The following is a 16,909-nucleotide window of genomic DNA, read 5'->3' on the forward strand; positions in this document are numbered from 1 at the left end:
CAGCCACGTGTGTCCAAACGTGCCTGGCCCTAGTGCCATCTTTCTTTATAGAACCCAGTGGGCAATTTCCATAGTTGCTCTGTGCCCCAAGGAGACTTGGACAAGCTCCGAGTAGCCGAAAATGCTGGCAGCTTATTAAGGACTGGACTGAGACGGAGGGAAGAGAAAGTCTGGGCGTTAGCAAGTCCCTGACAGGACTGTTGGGAGCCCCAGAGTTTACCAGTGCAAGGGTCCCGCTTTTAATGCCAGGCAAATAGGCTTCTTTAAATAAAACCCTTCACCCTCCAGGCTTGAGCCAGGCAGACCGCACCTCTTCTTCCCCCACCCAGGCTCGCCAGACTCCATTGGGAAAGGGTGGGGGAGAGAGAAAGGCAGGATCATCTGGGGCGCTTCACCTCCTGCGCACACGCACAACCCTCTGTAGATTTGGCCTCTATGTCATTGACTAATTCTCTAAGCCATTCACCATATATTTATTGAAAATCTATATATAGGTGGTTGACACTGAGTCCAGCCCTCGGAATGCAGAGAACAGGGCAGATACAAGAGTCTAGAAGGGAAGATAGTAATTACAAATAGGATAAGAGCCTCAAAGGTAAAAATACAGAAAGTATAGGGACCGATGGGGACATTTAATGGCAAAGCTGACCCAGGCTGGGGTGGGGGTGTGGGTGGGGTGCATGGAAGGCCTCCTTGGTGCAGTGACTTTTAATCTGGTATGAAGGTATAAACTGAAATTGCATCAGGCGAAGAGGTGAGAGAGGCATGTATGAGGCAGGAACAACTGCATGTGCAAAGGCCCTGAGGCAAGAGAGAGAGGAGGGGAAATAAAGGGTGGGTGGAGCAGAGATAGCTGTGGGGGTGAGGGAGGGAAGAGAGGCAAAAGATGAGGCCACGGAGATAGGTGCTGGACCTTAGAAGGCCCTAAAGGCTGGATTAAGGATTGAGGGCTTATGCCAAGGTCTCTGGGAAGCCACAAAATCATTTTAAGTAGGCGAGCGCATTAGGAGGCTGGTCAGGAGGTGAGGATGGTGCACTCGGGGAAGGGGCAATGGAGATGAGTGGACTGGAGGTGTTTGTGGTCTGTTTCAGGATGTCACTGAGAGGACTTGTGGGTGGATCAGATAAGGGCCCTCAGGGAAGGCATCACTTAGCAGAGACCTGAGGGAGGTGAAGGAGTGAACCACCTGGGTATGATATCCCGGGAGAGTGTTTTCAGGTGGGGGGACAGCAAGAGTCCAAACAGAAAGTGGAGACTTGCTTGCAATGTGTGAGCCTGGTGGCCAGTGTGACTAACACTGGGTGGGTGTGGGGGCATCGTGGGGGATGAGCCCAGGAGATGCGAGTAGAGTCACAGCTGGGCTGGGTGGGGGAACAATCTTGCAGGTGCCTGAAGGTCACCTGAGAAAGCTGGGAAGATTTTGGAGGATTTTAAACAGAGCAATGACCTATTCTGACTTACTTTTATGCTTATAGAAGATCACATGGGCTGCTGTGTTGGGCAAAGATGGAAGCAGAGAGACCAGTGATGAAACGATTGTAACGGCTCAGGTGAGAAAAGATGGCAGCTTGCACTTGACTTAGAGCTGTGGGTCATGACATGCGGTTGGGCTCCAGATATACTTGGAACAAATGGAGGCGAGCATGAGAGAAAAGCGTCAAGAGTAGTGCCCAAGGCTTTGAGCCTGAGAAGCTGGGAGAAAGGTGTTGCCCTGTTCCAGGATGGGGAAGCCTAGAGGAGGAGCAGGCCTGGTGAGGAGGGAGTGATCTTGAACATATTTAGTGCTATTTCTGTTTAACACTAAAGTGGAGACAGAGAGCGAGCAGTGGAGTCCTGAATGAGAGGAAACTGGAATCAGCAGCGTTTGTATGGTGTTCAAAGCCTGAGCTGGCTGAGCTTGCTCACCGGGAGTGAGAGGAGATACAAGAAAGTCTATGGACGGAGCACTGGGGAGCACCACCATTCACAGTCGGCAAATGAGGAGACAGGAACGAGCTGCAGGGGCTGGGAGAAGGGTGAGTGGTGTCCTGGAGGTGGGGTGAGGAAGGTCTTTTCAGATGGGAGAAGATCGGCTGTGCCGTATGCTGCTGACCGGTCAAGTTCAATGAGAAATGAAAATGGGCAGCCGGGTTAGGCTCTGTAGGAGTCACTGGTTGCCTTTACAAGTACATTTTCAGGGAGAGGGGGATGAAGAGCCTGAGTAGAGAGATTCAAAGAGAATAGTTGGAGTAAGGGGTTAACCAACAGCTAAGGGGACAACATCCAGGCCGAGGAGCAGGGGCTGACAATCTGGGCAGGTGTCTGTACCACAGCCAAATGGTATGGGACCAGGGCAGAGCTTCAGACCCCAGCAGGAGGAACTAAAGTGTAAAAAAATACAAACTAAGAAGAAAGGAAAAGTCCAGAACATGGGCCTGTGAGCTGGACAGGGAGGAAGACTTCAGCTTGGGGGCACTCCGGTGCCCGACTCAGGGCAGCAAGAGAGGACTTTGCCCACACTGCTGGGCTGGGACAGGGCTGGCTGGGACAGGATGGCGATGGGACCAGCACATGAAGGTCGTCAGTGCCCACAGCTGGGCAGTGTGGTGGTCTGACTGCACCTTACAATGACCTGAGAGACTTTTCAAAACTACAGCGCTCTGGGCCCTACCTCTGAGAATCCCCATCTGTCTATCTCCAGTGGGGGTCGGTCCCAATTTCAAATACCTTCCCAGGTGATTGTAATGTGTGGCCAGCTTCAGTTTATTCCTGAGCTTGGGACTGGGCCAATGTGGGAGGCACTTTGAGATAAAGAGGGCCACAGTTGGAAAGTCAGCGCCAGCACTGGGAGGGCAATAATTGCTGTAATCTCTGAAGGAATTTGTTGGCTTTCCTCAGAAGATCAATTTTCATAACATTTACCAAAATGAAAATCCTGATTAATTCTGCAGGTTTATAGCTCCCCAGAGGCTGGAGAAAAACATCACTTGGCAACAGAAACAAACTTTATTCTGGCAGCACAGACAATGCTGCAAACACTAGATTCTGAGCTGCACATACTTTCTGGAATTCCAATGCACTGCATCCCTAGACTCAGAGGAACACAGTCATGGCCAGTTGCTCTCACGCTGCCACCTGGACCAAGTGCTGCCAGGGACTCTTGGATCTCTTAGCTCTCTTGTTCCCAATCTCCATGGTGTTCTGGGCAGATGTGGATTTAGTCAGCTCAGCATGTCTTCATTTGGGGAACCACTTCTATGCCATTATGTGCAGTTCAGATAGGCTGTCAACAACAATCATTAACCCCACCTCTGCCTGTAGGGGACACCATCCAGGACTAGCCAGTTATAGGAGCATGATCCCTGGAAATAGCGACTGGCTCAGGAGGTCACATGGAATTCAAAAAGGGCCAATCAGCATTGGTTTGATTTTTTTACTGGCTATAATATGGATAATGGTAGTTTCTCATGAAGATTCAGAGCTAGAAAATGTGAGTCTGGACACATCAGTTGCCATTGTCCTCCCACTGTGTGGATAAAGACACTTGTTTGTAGAAGAAAGTCAGAGAGAGGAGGGAGGGAGGGGGAGAGAGAGGGAAAGGGAGAGAGAGTTTTCCCAACAGTATGCCTGGCTCCAGGCCTCCAGACTGTGGGCCTTTCAGTCTTGTGAGCTCCTGCTGTACCTGTTTAGGGTTAAGCTTTTTGGAGTTGGGTTTTGTCTCCGGCACCAAGAGCACCTGGACTAAGACAGGTCATTTTTAGGTTTCTTGTCCACCTCACGGGGAGGTGGAAGTGTGGGGAATGCACTGGAGAGCGAGGCAGGCGTGGTCAAAGAGTTTGTGAGGCAGCTGTCCCTGGGATGTCCAAGTGTCTGTCTCGGGGTCGTAGCAGTCAAAGGAGGCCGAGTCCTCGACGTTGCAGTCCGTGGTCAGCCTCCGTCCGCCCGTCACGTAGAGCTTGTTCCCCATCACGGCGGCCCCGTGGTGCATCCTCCGGTCTTTCATGTCCGCACACTTGACAAACTTGTTGGATTGAGGGTCATAAGCTAGAATCCTCCTCGTGTAACCTGAAAGCCAAGTGGCATAGCGGCAAGGTCAGTGTTGCTCATTTGGGACTAGAAGTCAGTAGTGTGGGATGTGTCTGATCTCTGCCATTGCCTAACATTGAGGCTGGAATCTGAGCTACAGGGTGGAAGGTTTCAGTAACCTACCGAAGGTGTAGTGTGTGGCAGAGATGGGATTTGCCCTTAATGTGGGGCATTCCTAACCCCAAGTTAAGACAGCGCATAAGCCAGTTTTCAGTTGGGAGCAGCCTCCGGGTTCCAGTGGCGTTCTCAGCCTCACTGGCTTCTCCATCTCTCTCTCATGTCTATTCAAGAAGCTAGAGCAATCCAAAGAAGGAACCTTTGGGAATTCAGAAATGGGTCCCCGCAACAGCCCTATCAGTTGGGTCCTTTGAGGATCCCCATTTTACAGACTAGCAAACTGAAGCACAAATAGAGTAATTACTTGCCGAAGAGTATACCCAGTGAGTGGAAGAGTCAGAATGTGAACCCAGATCTCTCCAACCCCCAAACCAGTCCTCTTGCCATGACACCATCCTGTGAGTACAGAGGAATGCTCCATCAGTAGCTGATATTAACAAGAACAAACGTGTTTTGAGTGTTTGCCATGTGTCTGGGATTGTGCTACATGCTTTCAATACGTGAAGCACATTTCATTATCACAACTCTGTGAAATAGGTATTCTTTCATTCTTGTTTACAGAAAACGACAGGGAGAAACTTGTAGATGAGGAAAGAACTTTGCCAAGTTGTCCCCACTCCCTGAGCTAGAGGGATATGATTGTACAGACAGTCTTGCAGAACGTCTGTCTGTTAGTGACCCTTTTTCCATGAGAGATGCCAAGTTTGTGCCCAGCCTGGCAATCTTCTGCTCAGACTCACCTCCCACGATGACAATCCGCTCGCCAAGCACCACCGCAGGGGCGCACACATTCTTGATCATTCGTGTCTCCATTTTGAACCACGTGTTTCTGGAAATGTGATAAACCTGAGAGAGAAGTAGAATCATGGCACTGCATTTTAAAGTGATATATATATTTTAAAGATAGAAGTAGTAATTAAGCCCTGGACGGTGTGGCTCAGTTGGTTGAGAGTCTTCCCATGTACCGAGTGGTCGCTGCTTCAATTCCCGGTCAGGGCACATGCTCGGGTTTCAGGTTTTGGGCTCAATCCCCAGTGGGGTGGGTGCAGGAGGCAGCCAATTGATGATCGATGTTTCTCTCTCTCTCCCTCTCCCTTCCTCTCTCTCTAAAATCAATAAAAACATATTAAAAACAACACCATGGTCCTCTTTAAAAAGTAGTATTAAGAGGGTGAAATAGGAGTGATTTGTTTCTTTCCACTATTATTCCAATTTTTAGATGTAGGTATATTACTATCAATAAAAAATAGAATTAAATAACAGAAAGAAGAATATTACTGGAAATCTGTCTTCATGTGACCCCATGAGATCAGGGGTTGTGTTTCTATAGAATGGACCAAGAGTTATGCACTGTAGCATGTGTTTGTTTACCTTGCTTGGAACAGTTTTCTCATCTAATGAGAAATGGAGCAACTTGGATATTCGTGAAATCAATGATTTTTCAGTTATTTTTATTTCTTGCTCATGTTTAAATTTCTAATTGTTCCAGTGTATTCGAGAGAGTTTTAGAGTCAAGAGTAAGTTTGGGGCTATGTGAAGAAGGCTCTTGAACAGTTCATACTTGAAAGTCAGTAGAACCATAGAAACAAAGAAGCATGAAGAAAGAAAAAAGAGCAGGGGTGGGAGCAGCGCTCCTTGCTGTGCTCTGAAACAGAGCGAATCATGGTTCCCAGCGCATGGTTTCCTGTTAATTTTCTCATATTCAGGTGTAAATATCAAATGTAAATTAGTTTGTTACTGGCAAAATTTAGAAACATAGGATGGGCTTCATATAAGAAAAGAAAGACCAAAAACATTCATTTATAGAGGAAACCAGCACAGTATTCTTCACTAGAAATTCTTTTTGTATAAAATATAATTGCCATCATATTAAAGACATTATTGTTATCATTATTTTGTCATTTAACCAAATTTGATCTTCACAACCATCCAATGAAGTAGGTACCATAACTTACCCTCATTTTTCAGATTAAACATTGAGACTCAGAGAGGTTAAGTGACATGCCCAAAGTCACACAGCTGAGTGAGAGAAGAGCTGGTCTGGTTGAGCCCAGAGTCCATGTGCCTAATCTCCACACTCATGGCTCTGCCTGAGGCCATGTAGGTGTGGCCTTCCTTGATGGAGGCTTTTGAGACTGGAGACCTCTTGAGGTCTCTGTCAGTCCTTTAAGTTGGTAAAGCATAGAGGAGGCCAAATGCTAGAGACTGGGATGATCACAATGGCTGTCAAGCCACATGGTTTTATCTGAAAATACGTAGGTGACACTGAAAAACAAGCGCTGTTTCATTTACTTGAGTAATTAACTCCTGGCCTTTGGTTCTCTATCAGCTTTGGGTATGGTTTCAAAAATAGATTAAACATTTGCTCACAATCTTCATAATACCCCAGAGGCTGGGGCAAGGATATCAAAGGATGGTCTCTGACCAGTGGAGGAAATGATGCTTCGTTATGGTAAAGGACTTACTTAATGCCGTCCAACAATAGAGGGAGAAAGAAGACCAGGTAGAAAGGTACATGTGGTCACAGGAATGCATGCAGTATAGTTCCTACAGGAATGCATGCAGAGGAGCCATCCTACAGAGGAGCCTCTGGACCTGTGCCCGAAAATCCAACCTGCCCCATCTCCATCAAGTAACCCCAAGCATTCCTCTTAAACTCCATCTAAATGAATAAAATTTCCACTTAAAAGCTAATGCTAAATAGATAAGAAACACTTCCAAATTGATACTTTGCCCTTTCCTCCCTCTCATCGCTGCAGCGGAAAAGGGTCACTCACCTGTTGGTGGTGTGGCAAGGGTCTTGTTTCATTATACTACGGGTTTCTTGAAATGCCAACTGAAAAGCTTTCTTGAACCTTGTATTTATTCTTAGGAAGTTGATAATTTTGCAATGTGAAATTTTTATTTTTATTTGTTGACTTTATTTTGAAAATTAATTTTTAAAATGAGGGAGGGGCTCTGGCTTTACACATAAGCACTTTATTACATCTGTGTGGTGTGGCCAGAGCTTGGAGGGGAGGGGAGCTTGTCTCTCTTGGCTCAAGGGAGTGAGTGGGATCTGGAATAGGCTCAGAATCTGCCTAGATGATCAGGGAGGAGCCGAAAATATGGGCTGGAGCAGTGAAGGCAAGAAAAAAAAAACAAGAAAAGAATTAAATTGGAGTTTGTTAGTTTTCTCCGTCTCTACTGGCACCGATTAGCTCAAGCTACCATCTTCCTTTGCCGGGACCTCTAGAAGAGTCCCCCAGCTCTCTTCCCTTTGTCCACTCAGCTCCCCTCCAGTCCCTTCTCCACAAGGTTTCCAGAGGGAGCTTCTAAAAAATGCAAATTTGATTACTTCACCCACCCTGCTACTCTCAGGCTAAAACCCTGATTCCTGGGCAAGGCCTAGAAAGCCCTGCCAGATCAGCATCTCCTCCATAAACACCCATCCCCCAAGAATGTTCCAGAATTTCTGTAGGAGAGGTTAGAGGCAGCAGTCTTGGGGGAGGAGGTAGCTTGGGAAGGGAGCTCATGGAGATTATGTGGGGTCTAACCCCCACCCCAGCTCCTCGGTGCACACTTCCTTTTTCCTCCTTGGTCTGTGTGGCAGCGACTTTGTCATGCTTTGGGTTTCTCCATGCAACAGGCTGTGCCCCCTTTCTGTGCCAGCTGCTCCCTTGCCCAGGAACACCACCCGTCTCTCCGTGGGTGACTCTGCCTCCTGCTGCAGATGGCAGATTCATCTAGTCAGAGTAGCTACCCGCCCATCTCTGTCCGTGTCACATCCTTCCATCTTCTGTGACTCACCATCCTCACCTGCCTCTCAGCTTCAGTCAGCTTACACCAGCCACACAGAGTCCCCTCCAAAGTTCCCTGATTCCCATGCTCTTAAAGCACCCCTCTAGTCAGCATCTGAATTGCAACGGTCTCATAACTCTGGAGGGTAAGTGCACTTTACTGCCCCTGCCTGTGTCCCCTGGGCCTTCACCGTGGTTGGGGCTCAATATCACTCTTACAAATGAACCAACAAGTCTCAGGGGCCTCCTCTATTATCTTTATAGATAGGCTTGCTATTTAAGGTTTTCATGTCATTAGATGGACTTCAGACATTGCTAGAATTTGCATAATGTTGGGAAACCCTTAATATTCTGAAAGTTTTGTCTTTTTAATTACACTTCTCAGAATGCTTGTGAGTGAAGTTAGCATCTACCTATCACTCAAGGCAGGGGCTCTGCAGCCTGGCTGTACCGTAGACTCTCCTGGGGACTTTTGTAAATGCCAGGACCCCACACAAAGAGATTTTGATTTAGCAGACCTGAGGGCGGTTCCAGGGGATTTGGTAGGAGACTGTGGACCAGTGCTTGGGAATCTTCTTTAAGGCCTCACTGATTTGGGTTAGGAGCACCTGCCAGGTTCCTGTAGGGCATCACAATCTGATGTTCAATGTGCTATAGCTTAAACTTCTAAATATACTATTTTTTTCTCAAATAAAGATAAACTCTTTGTGGATAGGGATTGTATCTGATGTACCTTTGTATATATTAATCTTACACAAAGAACTCGTAAATGGATAAAATCTTGTTGAAATTAAACTCCTTTCCTCCCTCCCTCCCTCCCTTCTCCTTCCTCCCTCCCTCCCTCCCTCCCTCCCTCCCTCCCTCCCTCCCTCCCTCCCTCCCTCCCTCCCTCCCTCCCTTCCTTCCTTCCTTCCTTCCTTCCTTCCTTCCTTCCTTCCTTCCTCTCTGTCTTCCTTCTTTTCTCCCCCTTGCAGATGACAAGTATATATATGGGTATTATATGTATGTGTGCCTATGCATGTATGCATGTGCGTACACACATGCATACATGCATACACGTGTACATTTATGCGTGTCAATGTATGTGCATATATGTATGCACACGTGTGTGTTCATGCATGTGTGTATGTGTGTGTTTGTATGTGTGCATGCGTGTATGTGCACTCGCGTAAATGATGAGAAGGGCCAGCCGTTTACCTGGATGAGGCGCACAGGGTTCTGCATGATGTCCTCTCCCCCAAAGAGGTAGAGTCTCTGGTCTTTCACAGCGACTGCAGGGTGCAGAACCCCCACTGGCATGCTGGCCATGCTCTCCCAGACGTTGCAGACGCTGTCATACCTCTCCATGGAGCCCATCACCTCCTGCCCTTCTCCAATCCCTCCGATGGAGAAGATGAAGTTCTTATAGGCAGTGCTCCTGTGGGAGTAGCGGGCCACCAGCATGGGCTGTCCCAGCCTCCAGTGGTTGAGTTTCAGGGAGAAGGTGTAGACGTGGTGACTGGGCACACCCTTCCCTGCGCCGACGGCCATGCCTCCCAGCACGTAGACGCTGCGGTGCAAGGCAACGGCGGAGGCCTTGTAGAGCCGGGTGGGGAGTTTGGCGAGGCTCTGCCATTGGCCCGTCTGTCTGTTGTACAGCAGAACGTCCCGGGTGGTCTGCTGGCTGTCCTTCCTCCCACCCAAGAGGATGAGGAAATCTTGGTAAGAGTTCCTTGGGGGGACATGCCACGGAGGTTGGGGGTCTGGGACGCTGGTGGTGCCATACAGAGAAAACATCTGCCTCTTGGCCGTCTCCAAGATGACCTGGCACGAGGGTGAGGACTGAAGGAGGGTGTCGTTGGCGATGAAGTGGTGGAAGAAGGCTGGGTGGATGTACGGAAGCCTGACCAGCTGGAACAGCTCCTGCACGTACCGCTCCCGGGCCTGGAGGTCGTGCTTGACCCAAACCATGACGGCCTCAAACACCTTTTCCTCCTCTCCGCAGAGCCCATCGTCCCCCAGGTAGTCCCTCAGTTCCAAGGCGCAGAGCTCCTTCAGGTCAGCTGATGCGGCCACCTCCGGGAAGTACGCCAGGGCCACCTCCCTGGCTGTCTTCCTGAGGGTCTCGCAGCTTAGGATGTCCGAGAGTCTGATGAAGCCCAGGCAGTTGCTGGGGGTCAGCTGGCTCTGGAGGTAGGAGGAGCAGGCCTCAAAGAGCTTGGGGTACTGCAGCATGGAGGCAGCCTCCAGGAGGGGCAGCGCGTTCTCGGCCATGATGCGCACCTGCCCGGTGTACACGTACAGGATGAGCTGGTCCAGGGCCGCGGAGTCGATGCCTCTCAGCTGGACCTTGGCCTCACCGCTCTCCCGGAAGCTGCTGCAGAACATGGCCCTGAAGTAGGGGCTGCTGGCTGCCAGCACGTTTCGGTGGCAGGGGACCTCCCAGGCCCCGACACAGATGATCACATCAGTCAGGATTCCGTTTTGTCTTAAGCCATTGAGCTGCCTCAACAAGTCAGAGGAGAAGTCGTGGTCTTTGAAGAGCAGCCCATCTGAAGCCTCCTCATCCATCCTGCTAAGAGGGGGAGAAGTCCCAAGAGGGAGCATGCGCTGGAGGGTTTCACTGTGGCAGCCCCGAGACTTAGAGCATCTGTGCCCACTCACCAAGATGCTCGTGGGTATCGCCAAGAATATCGCTTAGTGAAGGTTGGAAGGGGAGGCCACCTACCCTCCAGACCTCACAGCTGACACCTCTCTTTTTGTTATGATTACTCTGAAAGGTAGCAGGCAAATAACATCTTCAGATAATCTGAGAAAAAACAAACGAAAACAATGGAGGTTGTTGGAAGTTATTGATTGTCAGGGGCTGAAATGTTAGCCCGAAGCAAAATAACAATCCACGCATTTGACCAGCAGAAGTCTGTGAGCCTTCTCCAGATGCTCGGCCTTCTGTTATTTAGGAAACTCATCGAAGCATCTTGCTGGGTGTTAGTCACTCTGGAGGCGTGGCCCTCTGGTAGCTAGACAGAAGCAGGGATGAAAATGGACCTTTGCAATGTTTTTAAAAACATGACTTCACAAATTCTTTAGGGTTTAGTTTTAAAGAGAAATAGATAAATAGAAAGCAGAGCCCCAACAACACCCTGGGTGGGGTTTATTGCACGACACCTGGCAGTGCACCTGCAGAAGAGTGAAACATTAGAGACATTTACCTTGTTTTGCTGTAGTGACAGCCACCGCTGCCTGGTCCGGCTGGTCTCGCCGGAGATTCCACCTCTGGCTCCAAGTGAAACCATAAACCTGGGCCTTTCCTTCAGTTGGCAAATGATTTGCCCCGGGAGCGTTCTGGGTTTGTTTATGCTAAAGGCGCTTTCACAGTTTTCTAGAGCTCTGTGAAAGAACTGCTGGGCAGGGAGACAGTGTATACATTCCAGGGCTAAGAATAGTTGCATATGTACTTTCCACTGTTAGGACATGTGACTTTCCAGTTGCCTTTTGCAGCAACCCCAGGGCCGGCGGGGCCGCGCATGCCCACACGCCGTGTTTCCTTGGCAAGTGTTTACATCGGCATAAATAGATCTGAAGGAACGGCTTCTCTTGGTGAAGACTTTGCTGTCTGCTTGGAAACCTCCCGAGTCCCTTGTCCTAAAAATGCCTGGGAATTCTAGACGTCTGTAAACAGGTTGCTGTGACCTGGGGATAGTTACTGATGCTAGTTCTGGACAAGAGGAAGGTGGTGGGTGGTCACAGGGAAGCCAGGATGTGGGCCCAGGGGTGCTGTTTAATGGGACCTATTTCTACCTGTGTGGCAGAATCACTGGAGAGGGCTGTGATTCCCTCCTCCAGGCTCTGAGATGATGGAATCCATGACAACAGTTGTTTTTAATATGTGTGAAGCATCCCAGAGTTTCCAGACTCGGGCAGACCTGGAAACCTTGCTGGTTCTCCTGACCCCAGAGGCTTCTGTCTCAAAGTGATGAGGGCAGCGGTGCCCTTCCACACCCCACTGCCGCTCTTCAGCTAGTTCTTACAGGTCTGGCTTGCTTTTGTTTTACTTTTCTGTTTTCACCTTTTAGAAAGGCTTGAGCTAGAGGCAGGAGGCAAGGTTTCTTGCTCAGGGTGTTGCAGAAAGAGAGAAAGAGGGAGGGAGGGGGAGAGAGCTGGAGGGGGAGAGCGGGAGAAGCAGCAACAGAGGGACACCAGGCGGGGGGGAGGGAGACAGGGAAGGCGGAGAAGAAAGGAGGGGAGCAGGAAGAGAATGGTGATGGCGACGGGTAGGCGTTAGCCATCAAATGTAAGTATCAGAACCAGGGTGGAAGGCTATAGACCATGAGGATGAGTACCAGGGACCCAGGCCTGTCCTGCCCCTGCCTCCAGGGAGGTCCTGATTGTGGACACCAGCAGTGAGTGCAGGGAAGCCTGGCTTTCTCACCTCAGTCTCGCTTGGACTATTGCAACACCCTCCCAAGACAGTTTTTTCCAGTCTCTCTCCCTCCGATACACCCCTCTGTCACCACCAATGTAACCCTGGGGAAAACGAATCAGAACCTGCCAGTCCCCTACAACCTGCCCTTCTGTGGCTCCCCATGTCCGCAGGATGAAGTCCAGACTCCTTTGTAGGAATCAGATTGGTCTCCTGAAAATTCCCACTTAACTTTTTTTATCCTAGCTCCACCAGACAACTTACAGATTCTTGTATGTGTCTGGTCCTTGTTGGGGAGGCTGAACTGACCTGGCCTATAGGGCACCACAGGGCACCACAGGGAGGAGTGTCTCTCATTCACAGTTGCAGAGATCATGCCCTAAAGAGTCTGGAAGGTCAATGGCAGGCAAGCATATCCACAACATGTCACTGGGGCCAGGGCCCTCAGGGCCAGAATTAGGGGCAGAAGACCTGAACCACGGGGGTCAGAGACCCATGGAGAAACAAGCAAGATATTAGAAAGAGGAGCTGTTTGTGCAGCTATCAGAGCTGGTGACTCTTCCTGGACTTCTGAACCATGCTGGTGATATAACAGGTGAGTAGCCAAATTCCTTAAAGGGCCCAAGGTTCCTGTTTCCTGCTCTGTGCCTTTGCATGTTTCATTCTTTTTGCCGTCTCTTTCATTTTTCACTGCTGAACTCCTATTCACCCTTCAAAACTTAGTTTGTGTATCCGCTTCTCTGAAAGTCTTCCTTGACCCCACGAGACAGTTTCTGACTCCTCTGTACTGTTTCCATTCCCTCCACGTAGTTCTAATATTACATGCTTCATACCTCATTGCAATTGTGTTTACCTGTCTGTGTCTCTCTTATTAGAATGGAAGTGTCTGGACAGCAAGAACCTTGTTTTAATGATCTCTGTTCCAAGTGTCTAGCACAGTGTCTGGCACGTAGGGGGTGAATTATATATATAGTTCCTGAATGAGCTGAACAGAATGGAGACTAGGGAAGGAGAGGGAGCTCTGTTGGGTGACCTTCGTGCCCCACCTGCTGTATAAGTTTAGCAGGGCTGCCCTGCCCTGTACAGTTTGGTGCACATCCATCAGACGGCGATACAAATGCTGCTCGGAGTGGCCCTGGATGTCCCCCATTTTAATCAAATCCAATAACATGAAGAAGTAAAAAAGGGAAATAATTGCTTCATACCACACAGCAAGAGTTAAGCTCAAGGCTGGAAACTGAACTGAGGTCCTCCCAACTCCATAGTTAGTACTTTAATCCTTGGCCTTGGAGCCAGCACAAGGGACAAATAACTCCCTCGTTGATCTGAAATGCCTGTATTATTTCCCTTGCAGCTGATGAGCCAGCCAAGGGTTTGTTGTGAGGGCAGCAGGCAGGGATTTCTGGGAGTGAAGTAACATGGCCCATCCACTGTAGGGGAATCTTGGATCTTTTCCTCCATTCCCTAACTACTTAGACCTTCTGGAATCCAGCCCTGTCAGGTGTTCAGATGAGCCCCGGTGTGCAGTGTCAATGTCTGACCAACTTTAATGAATCCTTTGGATTTAATTTTATTTATTTATTTATTTATTTAAAAAACATAAATCTTTATTGATTTCAGAGAGAGGAAAGGAGAAAGATAGAAACATCAATGATGAGAGAGTCATTGATCGAGCCCCCAACCCTGGCATGTGCCCTGACAGGGAATTGAACCCCGATCTCCTGGATCCTAGGCCAACTCTCAACCGCTGAGCCACGCCTGGCAGGGCTGGATTTTAAAGTTTAGAAAAAACAGGCCCCATTTTGTTGGCCTGACCTACTAGGAGAATTCTGCCTCTACGTTCAATGGCAGGGAGAGACACAAAGAGAGTCCTGGTGTTTACTTCACAGCACCCCACTTACAACCCCAAGCTCAGTCCAGAAAGTGTCTCTACCACCCACATGGAACCCCAACCAGCCTACTTTCAATTCCTGAAAATATGTGTCTCAGAGAGTTTTGCACTTCTTGTCTTAACTTTATGTGCTGCTTTGGGAGTTTAGGGTCTAATGTATGAGAACCTAAAATAAATGAGGGTGTTCAGCCCCTTGCCCTACCTTTGGTGAAAGTCCCATAACAAGTTAAGACTCAGGTTTTGAAGTCAGAAAGACTTGGGAGAATCTTGACATTTCCTCTCAGGATCTGGGTGGTCTGGGGCAAGGAACTTATATTCCTCCAGCCTCAGTTTCTCCATCTGTTAAATGGTAATAACAGTCCTTTACACAGAGAAACAATGTATGGGAAGCATCCAGTAAAGTGCCTGGAACAGCCTAGGGTCACTGTGGTAACTTAGAGGTGGTATTATATGATTACTCTAAAAATAATCTCATTAGAGTCCAATAGTTCTCAGTGCCCAGTTTTCAGCATCTACTTTGGTCTCCTCATTTTAGCTGTTTCCTGCGTCTTAAGCAATTGCTATGTTCCTCGTTATTTACTCAGCCTCCAGAAGTCTTGGATTCCAGTCCAGGCTCTGCCATGGCTTAGCTGTGTGTCTTTGGACAAGTAGCTTAACCTCCCTGTACTTCCTTTCTCATCTGGCTGTGAGAGTGGCCCAGGTGACCTCTGAGCCTACCCATTGCAGCTCACGCTGTGGTTTGTGCCCTGAGGTGACCAGAGAAGGGACTGCTAGAGGCTGGCCCTCAGAGAGGGGCCTCCTCAGAGCTTCTGCAGTTTCTTTCCTGGCTGGGTGTGCTGGGCCTGGGTTCCCGTGGAAGAGAGGCTGGTTCGGGTCCGCAGCAGCTCTGACAACTGCAGGCAAGGAAGCCACCACCAGGCTCCACCACACACGTCCAGCTCCAGTCCTCCTAATGCCCTTCGGGACCAGGTGTAACTTTCCACTAACCAGTGACCTTGGCTGTCAGGTCCACGGAGCTGTGTTTCAAGAGTGCGCAGACCTGCACTGAAGGCCTGTGAGAGCTGGAAAACTGGAAGGTTGTTCTTTGTTGTCTTGAGGGCATCTCCCCTTCTCACAGTCGGCAGGTGAATGAAATAAGGCTTCAGTGGCCTGGCTCACCGAAAGCCGTAGGAAGAAGCCTGCCTCTTGCTGTGTGATTTTATAATGTGTCTGTGTGTGTGAGTTCCTTCCTATCCGTGTCTATCTGGCTGGGTGTGTTTTTTGACCAGCTTGTGCAAAGCTAAAGGACTTTGTACTCTAGACAATTGCTGAAGCGCGGCCTGCTCCTTGATTCTGGTGTTGCCATAACGACCGTGCTCTGAGAACTAAAAGCCTAACCCTGCTTTTACTAGGCCAGTAGTGCAAATGACGGCATTCCCAGCTCTTTCTCCACCCTGCCCCCCACCAGAAAATGTCTTCATCTTTTTCCCCCTGGGGAGGGCAATGGAAAAAAAGGGCTGACAGAGATAATACCAGGGTGTTAGTGGATTGTTAGTATATAACCCCTGTCAGGCCCCCCTTCGCCCCTCGAAGTAAGTCCTCACCTGATAGATCATTTATGCCACAGATCAGCTTTCTGGGCTCTAAATCAAATGGGGGAGAAAGAAATGATATGATCAAAGATGCATTCTTGCTCTCTCATTTTAGCACTGTGAGTCACCAGGATTAATACACTGCCTTGGCCTCTCTCTCTCCAGGGCAGGCGCTCCAGATGGTGAGACAGGCCTGTAAGCAGGAATATCCTCCCTCCAGGCCACTGAAGCATGATTTGTAATTTTCTGCTGGGGTATAGAAGGTGGATGACCTACAGAGAGACGTCTGTTGAGAGGGTGAACTTTACTCCCTTAGAAGTAGCATTAATTAGAATCCCTTGGAGAAATGTGAATTGAGCAAGGTGAGGGTCTAATTAACAAAGGGTCCATTAATTTATCCATTTATCCATCCATCCATCCATCCATCCATCCATCCATCCATCCATCCATCCATCCAAAGACAAGGTCCCTTGCCCTTGTGCTGCTCACAGCCTGGTAGGGAAGATAGACAAATGATTTAAGTGTCCTAAGTGTTAAGAAGGGATGCCTTTCTCAACCTCCCTCCCCATCTCACCCCTGTCCCACCATGAACTCTAGGTCCTTGTAGAAGGAGAATTTGAAACATGCGTCTTTGAAAAGCTCTCATATGAAGCTGAATTTTAGTCATGTGTTTTCATCTCTCCCTGTACTGTAGCTCCTTGAGGGCAGGAAATGTCTATACTCCTGCCCCATGTTAGGAAAGGCAAAGAATGGAATTTGTTGAGAAGAGATTGACACTGGATAATTTGCTTACTTTGGCCTTTTCCAGACGTTGTATGTTTTTACTAGTGGCTTTCTTTTAAGTTTTTATGAAATATTTTTAATCTATGTTTTTCTAATGATCAAAAATAAAAGTAAAAAAATATTTTTCTACTTCTTGTTAGGTAAGAAAAACACCCTATCTGAAACACTCTTCACTTCCTTCTCCGGGTTTTGGTGAAGGAAGGGAATTTAAGGCCCAGTGTGTCGTCATCAAATCATTTTATACACTATATCTCGTTTTTTAACAATGACTTTTTGTTTTTGCTCTTTGTTTTTGAATCA

General features: G+C 48.6%; 1 protein-coding gene across 2 annotated transcripts; it reads right to left on the reverse strand.

Moving 5' to 3' along the window:
• Nucleotides 1-2,968: 2,968 nt before the first annotated feature.
• Nucleotides 2,969-11,366, reverse strand: KLHL38 (kelch like family member 38). Of its 2 annotated transcripts, none has more exons than XM_081116426.1 (4): nt 11,154-11,359; nt 9,160-10,750; nt 4,924-5,029; nt 2,969-4,045 (listed from the first exon to the last, which is right to left on the reverse strand). In XM_081116426.1, the coding sequence occupies exons 2-4, from the start codon at nt 10,546-10,548 to the stop codon at nt 3,756-3,758; spliced, it is 1,785 nt and encodes a 594-aa protein (XP_080972552.1). In that variant the 5' UTR covers nt 10,549-10,750; nt 11,154-11,359; the 3' UTR covers nt 2,969-3,755. The 2 variants fall into 2 exon arrangements, with proteins under 2 accessions (XP_080972552.1, XP_080972551.1); XM_081116425.1 differs by having other exon boundaries at nt 2,970-4,045; nt 9,160-10,961; nt 11,154-11,366.
• Between the last annotated feature and the right edge of the window lie 5,543 nt (nt 11,367-16,909).

This window comes from Miniopterus schreibersii (assembly GCF_964146895.1).
Source record: "Miniopterus schreibersii genome assembly, chromosome: 17".
Classification (NCBI taxonomy): Eukaryota; Metazoa; Chordata; class Mammalia; order Chiroptera; family Miniopteridae; genus Miniopterus; species Miniopterus schreibersii.